A 14,544-nucleotide genomic window follows, 5' to 3' on the forward strand; every position below is an offset into this window, starting at 1 on the left:
CAATTAACTACGGGCAAACATCACTTGGCGTGAGCACTTGCCCATGGAAATGTGTTGGTTTGGACATTCACTATAAGTTACCAAAATGATCATTTTTGAAAATCTCCGCTCACCCTCCAAATCAGTTGAGAATAAGAGAAGCTGTCAGTGGCAAATGGCCTACGAAGCAGCTGCCAATTCTGTTACCAGGTTAAGCCTAAAAGAGCTCCCCAGGAACCCCTTTCAGACAAAGGGCCTCTTGTCAGGGACCTGGGAACGGGAGAGGGCAAGAAAGCAGCCCTGTAGTTGCCTTTTGAGGTCACAGATCCCAGAGCAACGCAGAATTCTACGTGCCATCAAGGTCCACCGGAAGCAACCATCTGCAGCGCGGAACCATCCAGCGGCTCCCGAAAAGCCTGTTCCTTCCTCTATTGAAATCACGTTACCCCCTCACTGGTAAAATAGTCTACGTGAAGCTAAAATTTGCAGGGTGCGGGATATGGATGATTTATGTCCGTGCCTCTGTGTTTGGTCACCAAGACTTTTCTCCTGCTTTGTCCCTGCCCAGCCAACCCTAAGGGCTTCTCTCTCAGCCTGCATCCCACGTGGCACCCATTTACTTCCACTTCAGGGCCTACCTGTGTCCCTGCTCCCAAATCATGGCAGGTGGGGTCATGTTCCATCCTACCTAAGGGAGCAGTAGCTCTAGATAGGGGATGCGGCATGCCCAGCCCTTTGGCCACGGGCCATGGCTATCTCGACTTTCAGAGTCTACTCACTTGTGGCTGCCGTTCTCAAATTTCAGTGAGCATGAGAATCACCCAAGTGTTTATCAAAAACGTACAATTTCATGCTGCAATTCTAGAGATGTCTTTAGAGCTGGGGTAGGGTCCAGACTGCCTAAAAACTACATGTTGAGGAGCAGTGTACAATACCTGACATTGTTGGTCCTTACGTGAGCTTCAATAGGGAAGAGGAGAATAGTCTTTCCGGCCCTAGAATAGACTTTCCTTGTTATCCAACCTCATAGAATGCTACTAAAACCCAAGAACCAAGGCAACATGTTTCCTGAAGTGTCGCAAAGAAAACAGAACGCAGTGGGACTCCAACTGTTCTTTTTTTGTTGGAGTTCTATTCTTATCTTAATGAACACATACAAATATGGGCATCCTCCCCATTCCACGTGTCCCTTACAGGCACTACAGAAACTCAAACCATTGTCCTCTTCAAAAATACACGCTTGTTTTGAGGGAGGGTACGGAGGGACTCTGGAAAAGACACTGCTGCTGGAGGGGGCATCAGGTGACCCATCTGGTTTATTACCAAGAGCTGTCTAGTCCTGCTAAAAATGACTTGAGTGTATTTGGGTAAGTGATGGGCGAGATCTGGAGTCTGGTCTTACACCTGATCAGCACGTGGGAAATGCAGGAAGATTAACTCGAGGACTCAATTCTGATTGGCTACTTGGGGCAAGTCCAAGCACGCTAGTTGATCTAAAAGCTCTTTACTGGGCTCACAGCCTCTCATCCTTTCTCACAAGGCCCATAGGGTGAGTCTGCCCAAACACCTTATTTCCCAATTCTAAACATCAGCGGGGGGAGTATAAAGGAATTCAAATTCGTCTCCTAACCGATTCACAACCAAGTTAGCAAACAGTTAAGTTGTCCTCAGGCTACTAACCAGAAGTCCCAGAACATCTGTAACACATTCTCTCGTTTCTCTTGCAACCTACAGACCTCATCCTTTGCAGGCCAACAAAATGCTTCAATGTGCTTAAACCTTTGTTTTCATCCACCACAAAGGCAACAAAGTCCCTTTCTCTCCGCCGTTCTGGGTGTCACTGTTCTTTGGGGCTTTCAAAGCTGAGTCTACAGCACATGGCTGGAGAAACCCCAGACTCTGGATTTTCACCCGATAACACCCTAGGGCCGCTAAGCGAATCCTTTGGTGGCTTCTGCTGCCCACCTTTCAACTTTTTCTCCAGCAGAAGCCAGAGAGAGGACCTGGGAAAGATGAGGCATCAAAAGCGCAGCAGAGGACAGGCAGGTGGGAAGCCGAGAGGCTGCCCTGCATCGCTCTGATGAGCTGGTTAGGTAAACACTGTGTCCCTGCAGAGTCACATGCCGCCGGAGGACCTGTCTGCTGGGGTCTGATAATGGAGGCATTTGCACAGACCGGCCTCCCAGGTGCGGGAGCCGCCCTTGGGGAATAGCCTGGGCCCACCATCTGCTGAAAGAAAATATAAGAATAAAACATCTCTCTAGAGCTCACATTTCTAAAATAAAGTTTAAAAAATTGCTCCACAATGAAATAAAGTGACGAGTTGGTCCCATTTCAGTCTCGTTTGTGAATACTGATTGTTGGGAAATTAGTAAATGGAAAAAAAGAAAATAAAAATCGAATTACTTTATTAATTTTAGAAATCAGTAATTCCAAAGGGAGCCTGTACCATGGCTCACGTGATCAGCAGCGCAGCGACTTTCCTCCACTCCCTGGGAAACTGGTGATGGAAGCTTCCCCTTTCTCCCCAAACCCTCTGCAAAGGGAAGAACAACTTTGGTAGACAACGTTGTTGGGATTTTCGGCTTGTAGGAAGTAAAGCTTAGTACTGCAATCTGGAAAAGAAGAGGAAGCGAAATGCAAATAGCCAAAGAGCCTCTTTTATGTCACCTCTGTGTGGTAGCAGGGCAGGGACAGAAAGACCTAAGCAGTTGGGGGACGGGGAGGGGGTAAAATGTACACGCGTGCTCGCTCGGGGTATATATCACCAGTTGAACGTCCCCGCTGCCGAGTTCCATCGAAATCCAGCTGATGTGTTTTCCTGTCATCTCCGTAAAAGTCTGGATTGGATGACTGGCAACAATCTACTGCCACTTCTGCTCCAAGGCTTTGGGGACCAGAGCCGCAAAAATAATACTATGGACCCCTTGCAGCGCTCGTGGATGCTGCACCCTCGGTCACGCACCAGGGGTCGAGGGAGTAGTGAGTGGCTTCTTCCTCCGCATGTCTGGGCTTCATCTCTTAGAGTGAGCAGGATCTGAAGAGAGAAAATCAACCACTGAGTGACCCGAACGAGAGAAGGGGGTTTTACTTATCATACTTACAGCAATGTCTGCTTAGTTAGCGGTACTGAAGAATAAAGAAGGTGTGTGGCCCGAATAAATGAAGTTTAGCTTGAAGTAGAAAACTTTCCATTTTAACCACTTTTATTGGAAACCTTTTTAAAACACTTGCATTCTGCTGCTGCTGCCCTTTTGTGTAGTTCTCTTAGTTTCTTTCTTTTTTTCCCACCTGGATAAGAACACTTTATCCCTTTTGATACTCAAATAGAAGATGTTAAATTTGTTAACCTTTCCTAGAAACTCAGGGTCAGCATTATTAACGTTCAACATTGAGCCGCATGGAAAAACTGCTCTGAGTTTGTCTAAATCTTTCCTCAGGCTGTCAGGCTGTCAGGTAACACTCTGCCTTGTATCCCTTGCCCCCATCCCCACAACAGACACATACACCCTGCCAGCCAGTTGAAGAAAAGGGACATCACCATCACCCAGAATCCCCTGTGAGACTCTCCCAATTCCTTCCATACCTACTATCCTGAATTTTGTGTTTCTCCTTCTCTTGTTTGCTTTTTAATAACAGGTTAAATATTTACTATATATACTTATGTCCCTAAATATTACATTGTTTAGTTTTATGTGGTTTTGAATTTTATAGTGCTGCTGTGATTACGCTTACATGTGATCTCAGCATACAACGGGAGAGTTTCCTTAGGTATATACTTAGTGGAATTGCCAGGTCATAAATACTTGCATCTTCAACTCTCTAAAAATAATGCCCTATTATTTTCTAAAGTGCTTGTACCTCATACCCCCTCTGTCAATGGATGAGCTTCCCTCATTTCTCCACTTTTCTACATGTGGAACAATGGCATTGTCTGAGTTTAAAATTTTTGCATATCAAGTGAGTATACAATGGTATCCTCCTGTGGTTTTAATTAGCATTTCCCTGATGAGGAATAACTGAGCATCTTTTCAAGTATCTATTGTGCATACATGTTTTTTCTTCTGCGAAATGTGTCTTGTTTATTTTCCTATTGAGTTGCTGTTTATCGATCTTTTGTTTCAACAGCTTTATTGAGACATAATTCACATACCATACAATTCACCCATCATGTGTATAATTCAGTGGCTTTTAGTATATTCAGAGTTCTATCACCACAATCAATTCTAGAACATTTTCATTGAAAGAAAATGAAACCCCATACCTCTTAGCCATCACCCTCACACATTTCATATCCCAGGTCTAGGTGGCCATTAATCTACTTTCTATATCTATAGATTTGCCTATTTTGGACATTTCACATAAGTGGACTCAATATGTCGTCCTTTGTGTCTGGCTTCTTTCACTTACAGGATGTCTTCAAGGTTCATCCATGTTGTAGCATATGCCATTATTCTATTCCTTTTTGTGGCTGAATAATATTCCATTGTGTGTACAAGGTATGATACAAAAATACGGTGAATGTTTAAATAATAAAAATTTATTACAATAAAAGACACATTGCCATTAATCCCCCTCAAAATATTCCCCTTCACTTTGAACACAACCCATCGTTCTTGCCACTTCCTGTAGCAGTTCTGGAAGTCCTCTTTCGTGAGTGTCTTTAGTTGTGCTGTCATGGCTGCCTTGATGTCCTGAATCATTTTGACTTTGGGGAAGAGCCAGAAGTCACATGGTGCCAGATCAAGTGAATAAGGTGGGTGAGGACACACTGTAATGTTTTTATTTGACAGAAATTGCCATATACCAGAAGTGATGTGTGACACACAGCATTGTCATGATGGAGGATGATTTACGGCACATTTTAAAACACACCTTCCCTCAAGAGTAGCTCACACCCGATTGACTGCACTGAGCAAGTTGAAACTTTTCACACACTGTTACTAAGGTTCGACGTGTCGCTTCCCATATTGAAGATCCCTGCCTTTCCATTGGATGGCACTTGGCAGCAGCATTCACCGTATTTTTTTTTATCACAATGGAAAGGCTCCATGTCACACATAGCTTCTGGTAGGCAATTTCTGTCAAATAAAAACATTACAGTGTGTCCTCATCCACCTTGTTCACTGGATCTGGCACCGTGTGACTTCTGGCTCTTCCCCAAAGTCAAAATGATCATGAAAGGTAAACATTTTGAATTGATTCAGGACATCAAGGCAGCCATGACAATGCAACTAAAGACACTCATGAAAGAGGACTTCCAGAACTGCTTCAGAAAGCGGCCAGAAGGATGGCATAAGTGTGATCGAAGTGAGGGAGAGTATTTTGAGGGGGATTAATGGCAATGTGTCTTTTACTGTAAATTTTTTATTTTTTATTTAAACATTCACCACATTGTTTGATCACACCTTGTATATACTACATTTTACTAGGTTGGTGCAAAAGTAATGGTGAATATTAGGTGGTTTTTGCAATTATGTTTAACCTTTTAAACTGCAATTACTTTTGCACCCACCTAATATTTATTCACTCATCAGTTGATGGGCATTTGGGTTGTTTCCACCTCTTGGCTATTATTCATAATGCTGCTATAAACATTCATGTACAAGTTTTTGTTTAGACATATGTTTTCATTTCAGGTGGGTATATACATAAGAATGGAATTGCTGGGTGATATGGTAAGGTATGTTTAACGGTTTGACAAACTTGCCAAACTATTTTCCAAAGCAGTTGCACCATTTTACAGTCCCATCAGCAATGTATGAAGGTTCTACTTTCTCTGCATCCTTACTCACATTTGTTATTGTCTGTCTTTCTGTTATAGCCATTCTGGTGGGTGTGAAGTAGTATTCTCATGGGTTTTGATTTGCATTTCCCCAGTGGCTAATGATGTTGGGAATCTTTTTGTATGTTTACTGGCATTGCACATGTTCTTTGGAGAAATGTCTGTTCAGATCCTCTGCCCATTTAAAACATTGAGTTCTTTTTTATTATTGAGCTGTAAGATTTCTCTGTATCTTCTAGGTACAAGTCCTTTATCGCACACATAACTTGCAGATATTTTCTCCCATTCTGTGGGTTGGCATTTCACTTTCTTGATGATGCCCTTTGAAACACAAAACTTGAAAATTCTGATGATGTCCACTTTGTCTATATTTTTCTTTTGTTGCTTATCCTTGATGTCATATCTAAGAAACTGCTTACTGATTTTTAAAGTCCTTTGCTCAATATCTTGGATACAATTTCTTGGTTCTATGTGTTATAAATACCTTCACCTAGTTTATGACTTGTCTCTTCACCTTGTTTATGGTATTTTTAAAGGTTGCTTCATGATTTATTAGATAGCAGTTAGATGCACACTTAACTGGTGACCTTTCTAGAAAATGTTTTTTTTTAAATGTTAAGGTTTCCAGAAAATCTAGGACAGTCACCATTAAAATGGATGGTTTCTTTTAAAAAAAAACTTTTCAAATAAAGAACTTCAAACATACACAGAAAATAAAGTAGTATAAGACCCTTTGCTGTTCCCATCGTTTACCTTCAATAATTATCAACAATCTACCTTGTTTCATCTCTCTCTCCAGGTTTTTTTCCTGGTATACTTGAAAGTACACCCAAAATAGCACATCATTTCACCCATAAATATTTCAGAATGTATCTCTAATGAATAAGGACTCAAGGAAAAAGGAAAACAAAAAAACCCATAATATCTCTGTGGTGTCTTAGACTAGAATTTCTTAATTTGAACAAAGTCAAATTTATCAGTTTTCATCTTTATAAGTCTGTACTTTTTGGGTCTAATTTAAGAAATCCTTCCATTAACATCACGTTCATAATGACACTGTCCTATGATGTCTTACGAAAGATGGACACTTTTGCCTTTCCTATTTAAGTCTTTAATCCACCCTAAAATTGTGCACAGTGTAAAGCAAAGATTTCACTTTCCCCACACAGTAACGAATTGTCCTAGCATCATTTATTGCAAAGTCCATCCTTTCTTCCTTTAACAGCAATGTCTCTCTGTCATCAACTGTTTCCATATAGGAGACCCGTTTTAGGGTTCTGTGTTCTATGACAACTCCACGCTGTCTTAATTACTTTAGCTTGATAAGAATCGTGGGATGAATTCTTGGTATCTGGTAAGAATATCTCATCTCTCATTCCCATTCTTTATGAGTAGAAGGATTATTCTTGGCCTTTTTTTCTTCCACATAAATTTTAGAATCAGCTTGTCAAATAATAATAATAATAAAAAAATAATACCCTCTCAAATCTATGGATCAATTTTGGGGAAAACTGACATCTTTACAAACTGACTTTTCATCTATGAACATGTATATATTGCTCCATTAATTTGTTTTAAAGGGCCTCTTTTTAAAGTTTTATAATATTTTTAAATAATAGGTCTGATACATCTTGTTCGATTTTTTCCCTAGGTACACTATACATTTTGATGATTATACCTTTGATACAAAGGGTATCTTTTCTAGAATCACAGGCTCTCCCTCTTTGTTGCTGATGTACAGAAATGTACTTGATTTTGGAAAACTCTCTTACAAAGCTAATCATTTATTTGAACATTCTTTTGGGGTTTCCAATCAGATAAACACATTATCTGAGAATGACAGGTTTGCTGCTTCCTGTCTGATTCCTATGTCATCTGCTTTCCTTGTACTTTACTGACGACGACAACTTCAACTGAAGACGTCCAACCCTCAGCAGAAGTGAGGGGCTCCCTTGTCTTGCTCCTCATCTTAAACAGAATGCTTTCAAAGTTTCCCAACAAATAGTGTGATGGTTCTTGGCTTTTTGTAGACGTACTTTACTATTAGGTTTTCCTTCTATTCTCAGTTAGTGAGGACTTTTTTTTTTTTTAACGTCATGAGGATGTTGACTTTTATTTTATTAAATGCTAATTCTGTGTCCACTGAGAGGAGCCTATGATTTTCCCCCCCTTTAATCTGTTACTGCAGTAAATTACATTAGTCAATTTTTTACTATTAAACAAGCCTTGAATCTCTGGAATAAACTTAACTGGATTATGATGTAATGTCTCTTTTAACATTGCTACACTCAGTTTGCTAATGTTTTACTCTGAATTTTTCGCATTTATAATATATCTACAATTAAGAAGATCTTGTAACTTTAGAACTTTTGGGGGGGATTGTCCTCATTAGGTTTTGAGATTAAGATAATAAGAATTGGGAAGTGGTCCCTCTTTTCTTCTGCCTGGAACAGTTTGTAGAAGATTGGTTTATCTGCTCCATGGATGTTCAGTGAAATCATAAAAGCCTGGTGTATCTGTGGGAAAAGTTTTGTTCTTGATTCAATTTCCTAATAATTAAAGGATTGTTTGGACTTTATATTTCTTCTTGAGTAAATTTTGTAAGTGAAACACTAAAATTGTATCCATCTCACCAAAGTTTTAAAAATGTCTCAGCATAAAGCTATTCATAGTATCTTCCTACCATCTGTTTAATCTCTGAGGCATGTATGATAATGTTTCTATTTGTTCCTCTTGACTGTATGCTTATTTTCTATTTTATTAATTTCCTCTTTTATCCTTATTATCATTTATTTATCTTTACTTTTACTTTCTTTGGATTTATTTTGTTTTTCATTTTCATAAGTCAGATACTTAGCACATTAATTTTCAGCCTCTCCCCTCTCCTTACTGTAAGTATAAATTTTCCTTTAATATTGCTTTAGCTACATTCCTCAGGTTTTTATAAATAGTATTTTCTAATTATATTATGATTTTCTTGATGAGTTAACTCTTTAATTACTACATACATGAGGATTTTCCAGTTATGTTTTTGTTACTGCATTATGATCAGGGAATATAATCTTTGAAATGCGATTTAAGGCCTAGCACATAGTTTCTGCAAATACTCCACAGACGCTTGCGAAGAATGTGTATTATGCATTTATTTAGTGTGATGTTCCACACACACCTGTTAAATCTGTTAATTGTGTGGTTCAAATTTTCTAAAACATAGCTGATTTTCAGACTGCTTGATCTACCAATTACTGAGTTACATTAAAACATTCCAATATGAAGGTGAATTTGTCTATTTCTCTTCATGGTTTTGTATTTTTCACAAATACTTTTTAAGTTTAATTTTAAAAATCAGTAAATATACTAAAGTAAGTCAATAAGAAAAGGTTAAACACTTTGCTGGTGAATCTTTACAACTTGCAGACATAATATAGTGACTCTCTTTATTTCTTAATGTCCTCAAATCTATTTTGTCTGATGAATATAACTACATGCCCTGGTATCTTTTCCCAACCTTTTTCTTTCATCCTTTTTATATCCTTGTGTTTTAGGTATGTCTCTTTTAAACGGCCTAAAAGTGGATTTTTTAAAATCTAGGCTGGCAGTATATCCATCTCTGGTTGACCATTTCCCGCCATCTCTACTGCTCCTACCTTGCCCCCGCCTGATGTCATGGAAAGCCTGTTAAATTCACCATCAGCTCATGCACTCCTCTGCCCAGAACCCTCTGCTGGCTCCCACGTAACTCAGAAAAGTACAAGTTATTTCCTTGGCCCACTGCGTGCAGCCTTCATGATCTGGCTGGCCCCTCATAGTCTCGGGAGTCTTACCTATTCTCACTCTCCTCTTTGCTTCCTACACTGCAGCCCCATTGGTCTGCTAGTATTTCCCAAACACAGCTGTCACAATTCCCCTTCAAGGCATGTGCTCATGCTGTTCCCTCTGCCTGGAATTCCCTTCCCTAAATATCCACTGGCTGACTCCCTCAATTCCTTCAGGTCTTCACTCAAACGCCCCTCTTCCGGACTATTCCTATCTAGAATAGTGAGTCTCCTCATTCTCTGTGTTCTTTCATGGTTTTATTTTTTTCTCTGGAACACTTACCACTATCCAATGAACTATTTGTGCTACTTATTTGGTTTGTTGTCTATCTCTCCTATTAGGGGTTTTGGGTGCTTTGTTCACTGCTGTGTGTCTAGCACCTAGAATGGTGTCCAGCACATAGTAGATGCTCAGTAAATATTTGTTGAGTGATTCAGTCTTTGACTTTAACTGGAATATTCAGTCCACTCACAGTTTTGTAATTATTAATATTTTTATTTATTTCTACTGTTTTAAGTTGTGCTATTTGTTCCACCTTTTCTGTGCTTTCTTTTCCTCCTTATGGATTTATTTTTTCTCCTCATTCCATTTGTCTCTACTACCTTGGAAGTTTTATATTTCTATTCTTTTAGTAGTTACTCTATTCCTTTTTGCATTTGTATATGTTAACTATGTAGAGCTGAAATTAATCAGTATTTTTAAACTTTTCATGGTATAAAATCAAGTTAGACTACTTTAACTCTGACCATATCCTCCCTTTGATTTACATGGTACTGATGTTGAATATTTTCATTCCCTCCCTTTCCTCCCTTTTTTTTAACACCACAAGAACATTATCATCATTTTATTGGTTATGTTTATATTTGCCCATATTTTTACACATTCTTTGCTCATAATTCCGCCTTGCATCTCAGACCTTTTTCTGGTATCACCTTCCTCTGTTGGAAATACATTCTTTAGAATCCTTCCCTTTGGGAAGCCTTACCAGGGACCAATTTTGGGGGGTTTTATGTGTTGGAAAATGTCTTTATTTTATCCTCATCCTTGAAAGATAATTTGCTTAAAATACATTTCTGGTTTGGTAATTATTTTCTTTCATCAATGGCAACATTGCACTGTATTTTGGTTTCCTCTATTGCTGTTGAGAAGTATTCTGTCAATCAAATTGGCATTCCTTTGGAAAGCCTTATTTTCTCTCCAGCTGCTTTTAACATTTTTGTCTTTAGTATTCTAAAGTTATGGTACGTCTAGGTGTGGATTTCTCGTGATTCACTGCAATTTGTGTACCTTTCATTAGTTTTAGAAGTTTTTTTTTAGCCATTATCTCTTCAAATATGGTCCCTGTCCCATTTTTTCTTTCCAGAACTCCAATTAGGAATGTTTTAGGCTTTCTCACTTGGTTTTTCACCACTTTTTTTTTTTTTCTGTGCTGTATTCCAAATAACTTCTTTAAATATACATCTTCGGGCTTATTAAATCTCTCTTCAACTAGGTCTAATCTATAGTTAAGCCCATCCAATGACTTTCAAACTTGGTTCTTTGTCAGATCTGCTTGGTCATAATTTTAATCTCTTGGTTTTACTCAGACTTTTAGTCCCTTCTTTAATTTCTCTAAACATACGAGAAAATTTATTTTTTATTGTATATCTGGTAATTTCAGTATCTTAGCCTTCGCAGATCTAAAACGGTTATCTATTATTTTTGCTGGCTTTTGCTTATAGTTCCGTGTTTCCTTATTGTTTTTGATTTTTACTCTGTGACTTCACAGTTCTTAGAACTTTCTGTGGTAATTGTTTGCGATTTCAGTTGAAGGAGGATTCCTCCAGCAAAAATAAGAATTTGACTCTATTAAGTGCCTGGAGCCAGTACTAACTTAGGACCACCTTAAACTAAATTCTCAATCTGAAGTTTTTCAGGGCACCTAGGGAATATGAATTCATGCCCAAGCTTACACGTCCCATTTTTCAATAATAAATGATCAGGGTAGAATTCCCCACACCATCTCACTCAGCACAAAGGTTCAAGACAGGTAATTTTCTTTCAGTGTGTGAGGGGGTGGACGTCAGGTGGGAGGGGAGGGTTTATTTCTGGTTGACAGTTACATGGAGAACTTTAGATGAACTTTATATGAAGGGTTTCTTGCCAGACCCTCCACCTTGGGATTTGCCTATTCCCGTTACACGCGGCCGTAATTCTGGTCCAGAGCTGCTTCAATTCCTCCTCCTGCCTGGTGACCCACTGTTGGGGTCATAAGGGCAGGAAAGGTACACAGGACAATAAGGTGACTGCATTTGCCCCCTAGGTGCTTCTGTGGCCATGGTCATAGCCTGGCTTTTTTTTTTTTTTTTACTTTGAAAAACCATCTTTGAAGTTAACCCATCTTCTTTTTTGCTTTGATGCCCTGACCTGGAAATTCTTTGTTTTTGTTTGGTAAAATGTCTATGGATCATACTATATATATATATATTCACTTTGAGTTTATCAAACAAACGAAGTTACATCGTATTAGGTTAGTACATCTTATTAGATTAGTTCTAAAGTCAACGAGCAATACAAACATAAAATATCATGAGACTTACTCTTAAAATTCTTAAAGCACCTGTAAAATACATTTTATTCATCTGGCAACTACCAGAGAGTCCTACAAACCCTATTTTTCTTCTAGCCTGCAGTTCTTCCATTAGCACCAGGTTAAAGTAACTGGCTTGTGTTACTTTAACACAGTGAATAAAAATATTTTTCAATACTGTGATTGACATTTGCCAAGGTGAATACACTACAAGAGGCACCTAGGAATAGAGAACAACTGAGGGACCAGCAGGTTCACATTCCATGTTCACTTTGAGGCTTAAGTTCCCTGAGAGGGAATGGTGGACAGATTTTCCTAAACTATATAAAAATCATTGTTTCTTTTCCCTTTTTTGCCGGGGAGGAGGGGAACACTTTGTCTTGCACATATCACTTATTTCCCCTGCTATACTCTTTTAAGTGCAAAGACCACGTCTTACAAACCTTCACATGACCTGAGCTCCCAGCATTTTGCCATGTAAATATTTACATGGCAGTTGCTGGGTAAATATTCGATTGACTGATGTGGGAAATGATCATTAGCAGTGTTCCCTATGGGTAGCAAACGACTTCCAACTAACAGTGCAAACTATGCATGTGCAAACAGCAAAGGCCTGGTGTGATGAGCAGCAGTCCCTGCTGCAGACCAGGGTTCCTACCACCCATCAGCCGTCCGTACGCAAGAGATGAAGCATTTCAATGAGCTCATCTGACTCGTGGCTTTCCCAGCTGAGAAGAGAGACAATTCATGACTTCCAGGCCGGTAAAGAAGGCCCCGACCTCAAACACTACGCACATGTAAATGGAGTGATTTTTCTCCTTCCAAGGTCTGAGGTGAGTAAGAGAAATCAAAGTAAGAACTTAATTTTTAAAATTACCTAAATGCAAAGGCTGTATAAGTGGTGCCTCTTAGATTTGTCCCCTAAGTCTTTCCAACTGATCAGAGTGGCCCTGGTAGTAGCGTCTGGCAACGCTTTGGTTTGATAAGACAGAGACTGAATGAATTGATTTATTTATATCCTGAGTGACATTAGGAGAAAGGGACAGCTGGGGAGTGAGGGCCAACCTGCTGGCCCCTCACCTTCCCGGGCACGGCTCCAGTATGTAGGAATGAACAACACAGGCACAAGAGCAGCAGATCCATTTCATGAAACCCTGCCTGGGTGACACAAAGGCGCCGGGCACAGCTGCAAGGCGTTTGTTCAGAGCCAAGGCAGCCCCTGAGTCACTCTGAAATGCAGCCACACGGGAGAAGGGAGAGGGCTGACCACAGCAGCACTACCAAGCTCTCGTCCCCTCCCAGAAATCCTTCTTCTTCATGTCTAATGAACAGTATAGGCACTTGGCTTAACTCTTACAGGCTAAAACCAACATGGGCTCAAGTGTCCATCTACGGGGGAGATTTACTTTCTCCTTGCAAAAATGAGCGTCGAACAGTTTCAATAAAATGCTATTTTAAGGAATTCTAATGTAAACAACTAAAGTCATGTACACAAGAAGCCTAATTCTTCTAAGAAAAATGTACAGAACTCATTTTTGAAAGTATATTTAACTCTTACAAACTTGTAAAAACCATGTTCGTCTTATTCTGGTTCATTTTCTTATTACCAACCAGTAAGCTGGGCATGATAAAATTACATCAGGGACTAGAAATATAAATCTAATTGAATGAGTTCCAAATGTCGCTCAGTGAAAAGTGTTTTTTTTTGTAACTACATTTAGATAGCAACCCAAGAGTAGACCATTTAACTTGTTTGTAGAGGTTTTATTCTTTTTTTCATAGGGATATTTAATAACTTCCCTTTTACGAAAATTTAAAAATTGCGAGGCTGATTGAAATCCTTTGATTCCTGGGATTTAATTCTAAGATCTATCTAGTTTTGAAGCATAATCCACTTCAGTATATCTGATATATTCATATATGTTTATATATAAAATATTTATATATACTGTGTATATGTAGAAAATCTGCATTTATAAATCACTAAATCATTAAATTTGATTTCAAAAAAGTTTCTTTACTTTCTTAAAAAGATTTAACTTCTTTATAGAGAGTTCTAGTAACGAAGAATGGTAGAGAATACTCAAGGCTAAGGGCTTAAATCTGATTTCTGCTATTTACTAGCTTTGCCACCTTTGGGATTTAACAATGATTATTGTTTTCTGACTATAGGACAAATACATGCTCACTGTAGAAAAATCTTTGGTAGGGTTTAAGAAGAGATTTTTATATGGCTGTGAGTTTAAAAGAAGTGATATATAGAGATTTTGTGTATTCTAGATACACAATAATTTCTAGCCTGATAAAAATTCAGTCTCATTCCTCCCAGACTAGGTGCAGCATTAATTCAGACGAGGTTGAGTGCACTCAGGGTGGTATGGCCGTAGACAGCGTT

At 39.0% G+C, this 14,544-nt stretch overlaps 1 protein-coding gene across 13 annotated transcripts in view; it reads right to left on the minus strand.

Moving 5' to 3' along the window:
- Positions 1 to 2,370: 2,370 nt before the first annotated feature.
- TTLL5 (tubulin tyrosine ligase like 5) overlaps positions 2,371 to 14,544 on the minus strand; it is a 240,495-nt gene continuing 228,321 nt past the window's right edge. For all 13 annotated transcript variants that reach the window (XM_074327194.1, XM_019733592.2, XM_019733593.2 and 10 more), the window contains one exon: positions 2,371 to 3,016. In XM_074327194.1, the coding sequence (XP_074183295.1) occupies positions 2,994 to 3,016 (23 nt within the window). In that variant the 3' untranslated portion in view covers positions 2,371 to 2,993. The remainder of the gene's footprint in view (positions 3,017 to 14,544) is intronic.

This window comes from Rhinolophus sinicus, linkage group LG03 (genome assembly GCF_036562045.2).
Source record: "Rhinolophus sinicus isolate RSC01 linkage group LG03, ASM3656204v1, whole genome shotgun sequence".
Taxonomy (NCBI): domain Eukaryota; kingdom Metazoa; phylum Chordata; class Mammalia; order Chiroptera; family Rhinolophidae; genus Rhinolophus; species Rhinolophus sinicus.